At 39.6% G+C, this 7,514-nt stretch overlaps 1 protein-coding gene across 3 annotated transcripts in view; it reads right to left on the bottom strand.

The window, feature by feature from the left end:
- Positions 1-2,203: 2,203 nt before the first annotated feature.
- LOC115123641 (muscleblind-like protein 1) overlaps positions 2,204-7,514 on the bottom strand; it is a 140,196-nt gene continuing 134,885 nt past the window's right edge. For all 3 annotated transcript variants that reach the window (XM_065024211.1, XM_065024212.1, XM_065024210.1), the window contains 3 exons: positions 6,259-6,350; positions 5,767-5,840; positions 2,204-5,423 (listed from right to left, as the gene is read on the bottom strand). In XM_065024211.1, coding sequence (XP_064880283.1) covers positions 5,784-5,840; positions 6,259-6,350 — 149 coding nt within the window. In that variant the 3' untranslated portion in view covers positions 2,204-5,423; positions 5,767-5,783. The remainder of the gene's footprint in view (positions 5,424-5,766; positions 5,841-6,258; positions 6,351-7,514) is intronic.

Below are 7,514 nucleotides of genomic sequence, written 5' to 3'. Positions count from 1 at the left end.
GATCTAGATTTTATACATGATTCTCTCTTTTTTGACTATGTACAGAAGTGCAAGAAAGTCAACCTTCACCTACAATGCTGTGAATTTCTTTTGCCCTTTTAAAAAATAACATTCTCCACTTTTGCATATTTTTGTTACTGAATGTTATCAGATCTTCAACAAAAAACCTAATATTAGATCAAGAGAAACTGAGTGAACAAATATCACAATATTTACATATATATTTCATAAACAAAGTTATGTAACACCCAATGCCTCTGTGTGAAAAATGAATTGCCCCCTTACACTCAATAAATGGTTGTTCCACCTTTAGCTGCAATGACCAGGCTGTATCACATCCAGTCATGATTGGGAGTCCCATATGGTTTGGCCGGGGTAGGCTGTCATTGTAAATAACAATTTCTTCTTCTTATTAACTGACATGCCTAGTTAAATAAAATAAAAATATATTTTTTAATTAAATAAAAATGACTCCAACCAAACACTTCCTGTAGTTGTTGATTAGTTTCTCACGTCGCTGGGGAGGAAGTTTGGCCCACTCTCCTATGCAGAACTGCTTTAACTCAGCCACATTTGTGGGTTTTCAAGCAGGAACTGTCGTTTCAAGTCCTGCCACAACATCTAAATTGCGATTAAGTCTGGACTAGGCCATTCCAAAACTTGTTGCTTTTTAGCCATTTTCATGTAGACTTGATTGTGTGTTTTGGATCATTGTCTTGCTGTAGGACCCAGCGTTTTCCATTATGCCTGGTTAAAACCAAACACTGCATTCCACAGTAAGAACCTTATACCAATGGTCAAGCATGGTGGTGGTAGTGTGATGGTTTGGGGATGCTTTGCTGCCTCAGGACCTGGACAACTTGCCTTAAAACTTCTTTGGGATCGGTGTCCCTCCACGGGACGGTTGAGCTAACGTAGGCTAATGCGATTAGCATGAGGTTATAACTAGCAAGAAGATTTCCCAGGACATAGACATATCTGATATTGGCAGAAGGCTTAAATTATTGTTCATCTAACTGCACTGTCCAATTTACAGTAGCTATTACAGTGAAAGAATACCATGCTATTGTTTGAGGAGAGTGCACAGTTTTGAACATGAAAAGTTATTAATGGAAGGAACCATTAATTCTGCTCCGTATCAGAGATTTCTTTAGGCAAATGTCAGGCCATCCGTCTGTAAGCTGACCATGAAATGAGCGGGGTCATGCAGCAAGACAATGATCCAAAACGCACAATTGTTTACATGAAAATGGTAAAAAAAGCAACAAATTTGGCCTAGTCAAAGTCCAGACCTAATCCCTATTGAGATGTTGTTGCCGGACTTGAAACGACAGTTAATGCTTGAAAACCCACAAATGTTGTTGAGTTAAAGTGGTCATTCATGCATGTAAGAGTGAAAATAGCTCCACAGCAACGTGAGGGACTGGTCAACAGCTACAGGAAGTGTTTGGTTGCAGTCATTGCAGCTAAAGGTGGCCCAACCAGTCATTGAGCGTGAGGGGGCAATTCCTTTTTCCACACAGGGGATTTGGGTGTTGCATAACTTTGTTAATGAAATAAAATAAGTATCCATTTTTGTTGTTATTTGTAAACGCAGGTTCTCTTTATCTAATATTAGGTTTTGGTTGAAGATCTGATAACATTCAGTATCAAATATTTGCAAAAATCGAGAAAATCAGAACGGGGGAAAATACTTTTCCACAGCCCTGTAGGTTTCCCCTTGTTTGTTTGTGGCTAAGTAAAGAGATCAGTGTGCGTACTCCATGCTCGACCCGCCTCCGACCCCTGACCTCAACTCCAACTAAGAGTGATCAAATATGCAGCTATATTTTCCACAGCCCTGTAGGTTTCCCCTTGTTTGTTTGTGGCTAAGTAAAGAGATCAGTGTGCGTACTCCATGCTCGACCCGCCTCCGACCCCTGACCTCAACTCCAACTAAGAGTGATCAAATATGCAGCTATATTTTCCACAGCCCTGTAGGTTTCCCCTTGTTTGTTTGTGGCTAAGTAAAGAGATCAGTGTGCGTACTCCATGCTCGACCCGCCTCCGACCCCTGACCTCAACTCCAACTAAGAGTGATCAAATATGCAGCTATATTTTCAACATGGCCTGACATCCAGGGAGATTACAAATATTCAAACAATAGTTACTATTTGAAGAGAATACAGTAGAACATGTTTTTGTTTTTTTAAACCTACACATCTAAGAATGAGATTTTTTAATAATATTTTTTTCCTTATAAGACTAGTTACAAACCAGATGATCATTCAAATAATACTCCACTGTCAGTGAGCGCTGTCACAGCAAGCCTCACTCTCCTAGTATTTCCTCAGATACCCACACAAAAGATCTTTGTTTCAAGGAACTCAAACAGACAAGAAATTAAAATAATTCTTAGAGTTCACAGAAAATAAAAATATCATTCAGTTTACAATCATAACACTACAGTAAATATTCAAATCAACATTACAGGTAATTTCAGAAAACTAAAATATGGTATGAAGAACACAAAACACACACATATTACCTACTATTCAGAATCCTACAAAAGTTACTGGTAAAATCTAGTTAGACAAAACTCCTTTAACTAAATATCAAAAATGTAATCCGTGCATTAAACAAAATGAAATAAGACATTCATCTTCTTGAAAAAAACTAACTCAACAAGAAATACATGTTTAGAGTGAAAGACAACAATCATATATACCACGAAAGCTTTGTGTGGCGACACAACAGCAAGGGTTAGGCAAGAGGACGATTTGAAATGGCTTCTTGCATTGTGCCGACCTCGTGGTGTTTTCTAAGGCTTTGGATGAGTAATACAATCAGGTCAAGCTCTTCCATACCATGTCTTTTCATACAATGCATGCAGAAGCATGAGGGTTTAAACCAAAAAACAATCTACACTCCCCCACGCTTCCATACACAAATTTACACTCACCCCCCTCTTGTCCATACACAACTTCATCTGTGATTTTGGCCCCACACATTTGCTGAACAGAGCTCCACTAGTGCACCCACATATGTCAACACAGAACACAGAAGAAAAATACCCCAAAAACATTTGACTGTATCTATCCAAAAGCATCCATACTATCACACATTAAAATACACATAATGTGTTTTCGCAAGTTCTCTCACATATCATAGACCATATAAACTGCACTTAATAAAACATACAATTTTTAAAAAATCATTAAATGAATTATAATAAAATGAAAACCACACCATGTTAGAACAACTCAACCATAAGCCACCCTGTAACTCTTGGAAAGTGCTCCTCACTCCACTCAGCGGTTTGGTTTATCACGCAACTTTCAGTAGTTCTTCATTCTATCCTTCCTTTTTAACAGTCTCCACCCCTTCTTCTTCACAAGTGAGACTTTTGGCATAATATTGGGTCCAGGGCCAAAGCCCCATGCATTAAGCCTTTACAGTCTATAAACGTTATACTCAGAAACAGAGAGGACTGGGTCCTAACAGAACCAACTAGAGTCTATAGCCTTTATACCCAGAGAGGACTGGGTCCTAACAGAACCAACTAGAGTCTATAGCCTTTATACCCAGAGAGGACTGGGTTCTAACAAAACCAACTAGAGTCTATAGCCTTTATACCCAGAGAGGACTGGGTCCTAACAGAACCAACTAGAGTCTATTGCCTTTAATCCCAGAGACGGAGAGGACCAGGTCCTAACAGAACCAACTAGAGTCTATAGCCTTTATACCCAGAGAGGACTGGGTTCTAACAGAACCAACTAGAGTCTATAGACTTTATACCCAGAGACAGAGAGGACTGGGTCCTAACAGAACCAACTAGAGTCTATAGACTTCATACCCAGAGAGGACCAGGTCCTAACAGAACCAACTAGAGACTATAGACTTTATACCCATAGACAGAGAGGACCAGGTCCTAACAGAACCAACTAGAGTCTATAGACTTTATACCAAGAGATAGAGAGGGCCAGGGCCTAACAGAACCAACTAGAGTCTATAGACTTTATACTCAGAGAGGACCAGGTCCTAACAGAACCAATTAGTTATTATACTTTATACCCAAAGACAGAGAGGACTGGCTCCTGACAGAACCAAGTAGAGTCTATAGACTTTATACTCAGATACAAAGAGGACTGGGTCCTCACAGAACCAACTAGAGTCTATAGACTTTATACCCAGAGAGGACTGGGTCCTAACAGAACCAACTAGAGTCTATAGACGTTATACCCAGAGACAGAGAGGACCAGGTCCTAACAGAACCAACTAGTCATTATACTTTATACCCATAGACAGAGAGGACCAGGTCCTAACAGAACCAACTAGTCATTATACTTTATACCCAGAGAGGACGGGGTCCTAACAGAACCAATACCCCTTCTCTGTCTGACTCACACCGTGGAATCTAAGGTCAAGGCAAATGAAAAGAAAACCAACAGAAGACCAGAGGTAACCCAAACAACCTAAGGGGGGTAACTGTGTACCCAAGAGGCAAAGACCATGAATGGTTCATCTGTTAATGATGTCAAACTGTAGACAAACATTCACGGAACAAGGACACTAGAGACATTAGAGACTTTGAAGGCGTTCCCCAGGTTAACACTGTAACATGTCTATAATGACCGAATAACACTCAATGTTTTTGGGGATATACGTACATAGTCTATGGCACTTTAAGTGGAGCTTGCAACATATCTAGTAAAGCTGGGATGGGTTTTAAAACACAAAGGTGTAATAAACCCACAACATTCAGCTGTCCTTATGGCACCAAGCCCACTAACCCATTTCAACCAAGTTGGTCTTGTAAAGAACCAGATCACCTAGAAACAAGCCATGCACAATTCTCTCAGTCTAATATGGCATTTAGTTACTATTCCTCGTCATTTCCCCTTCTTGTTTAAAATACAAGGTGCAACTTTGTTTTGTGTAAACCATGAAAAAATCACATAAATGAAAGAAAAACAAACTGAATATAACATAAAAGAGATTCTTGGTCTGCTGACATACCAAACTAGTGGGTGTGACTATCTCCTCATGTTGACATTCAAAGTGTGTCCGGTGTTATAATGGATGACGCCTCCACAGATATAAAGACGGGCTGTAATGTTCTGTAGATGACACAGTTCCTCTCTGTGTAGGAGGTGCTGTTGTCCGTATGGTGTGTGTAGGATACACATGTTCACCACCTTATGACAAACTAGATCTCTTTGAGTAGCATGCATGTCAGAACCACTACAGTTTACAGGTGGTTGGAGTCTCCTGGTGTTCTGGATGTTACAGGCATAGACATAGAAACTATTCTAAAGATTCTATATCTTTGCTTACAGGCATAGACATAGAATCCATTCTAAATATTCTATTTCTGTGGTTACAGGCATGAAGGGTGAACTGTTGTCTGGGACGGATGGGACACCAGCACACTCCAGTTTCATCTGCAGGAGAAAACAGTAGAACAGAATAGAAAATAAAATAACCAATTAGAGAAGAATAGAAGAACCAATCAAAAGAGATTGCATGGACATAATGACATACAGATGTAGGATCTAAATGTGATCACCCGCACAGCAGAAAATGCAAACGTGTAGTATGTTCAAGGTTTTAAAAAAGGCTTCTAAAATTTGCAATTTCAAAAAGTGTATCAAACCCCTTACAAAAAAAATGTCATTCATTATAATCCACACAATAATGAAAATGTTCTGTTGCTGCGAGAATATTTTTCTGCCGTGAGAAAGGGGTCAAGTTAAGAACCTACATTGGTATGAAAATGAGTCTTACTGTTCTCGTAGAGACTTCTACATCTGAGTTACATACTTGTGACTCGTAAGATTATCTGTAGATATTATTGGAATCTGGGGGAGAACACGAGAGAAGACAGAAAACAACCCTTACTGTAAATGTCGCTTTTACAACACAACTCTCAATGGGCTATGTTCATTTTTCTTTCATCACTTACAGACGGTGCCAAATTCACCATCAATCATATTTTAAACGAACGCAAAACAATATGCGTTACAAATAAAACAAGACTGAGGCGGAAACGACGCCGTCATTTTCCTGAATGTTCTAAGTGTGTTTAAAAGTAATCAGTTATCATGGCATCCATCCTCCTCTTCTGATGACCATTCATTGCAAGTCAATAGAGTGGTCATAAGTACCAATGGGATGGAGGATACAGCCTATAGCACAGTACTCTCAAAACATCACCCGGAAGTGACATACTTCCATCACAAGAAGTGGACAGAGAGAGGAAGCGGAAGAGGAGCAAACCTGATTGGCTGTTGCGGTTGCAAAGGGAACACTTGTGGCAGAGGAGTTGGCTGCAGACACAGTGGCGGGCGTAGCACCGTGCATCATGGGTACTTTAGGGAGAGAAAGATCACACAGACAAATGAACTGGAGCAGGCCCGAGGTGTTGTTCTATTATAAAGGTTACTGGGTAAGTATTTATTTACAGCTCTTCCTCTAACCACTTATAAACCTATCGTGTTGATGTTGTCCATTAGAAAAGCATTTGTTTGTGTATTTCTTACTATCTATAAATAGGATCTAGTGCCATGGATACAATATTCTAAGCTGACCTTTAGATAAGGTGTTAGCTGACAGGGTAACTGAGGTTTGGATGAGGGTCAGGACAATGAGTAGATCAGAGTGAGTTATTACAGCCACAAGCTACAGTGCCTTCAGAAAGTATTCATACCCCTTCACTTGTTTTGTTGTGTTACAGCCTGAATTTAAAATGAATTCAATTGATCATTTGTGTCACTGATCTACACACTCTATACCCTATAATGTAAAAGTGGAATTTTGCTTGTAGTTATTTTTAGAAATGAATTAAAAAATTCAACGCTCAAATGTCTTGAGTCAATAAGTTTTCAACCCCTTTGTTATGGCAAATCCTAAATACATTCAGGAATTAAAATGTGCTTAACAAATACATTACATTACATTTAAGTCATTTAGCAGACGCTCTTATCCAGAGCGACTTACAAATACATTTTTAATTTGAATTTAACCTCTATTTATCTAGGCAAGTCAGTTAATAACAAATTCTGATTTACAATGATGGCCTACTCCGGCCAAACCCCGACGATGCTGGGCTAATTGTGCGCTGCCCAATCACAGCCGGATGTGATACAGCCGGGATTCAAATCAGGTACTATAGTGACGCCTCTTGCACTGAGATGCAGTGCCTTAGACCGCTGTACCACTCGGGAGCATAATAAGTTGCATGGATTCATTCCGTGTTCAATAATAGTGGTTTACATCATTTTTTAATAGCTACTCCGTCTCTGTACCCCACACACACAATTATCTGTAAGGTCCCGCAGTTGAGCAGTGAACTTCATGTACAGATTCAACCACAATCACCAGGGAGGGTTCTCAATTCCTCACAAAGTAGCGCACCGATTGGTTGATGTATACAAATAAAAAAGCAGATGCAGAATATCGCTTTGAGAATGGTTAAGTTATTAGTTAGACTTTGGTGTCCTAACTCAGTTGCCGGAGAGGAAGGAAATTGCTCA

The sequence above is a fragment of the Oncorhynchus nerka genome, linkage group LG11 (genome assembly GCF_034236695.1).
Source record: "Oncorhynchus nerka isolate Pitt River linkage group LG11, Oner_Uvic_2.0, whole genome shotgun sequence".
NCBI lineage: Eukaryota > Metazoa > Chordata > Actinopteri > Salmoniformes > Salmonidae > Oncorhynchus > Oncorhynchus nerka.
This window is presented reverse-complemented; position numbering and strand designations above follow the sequence as displayed.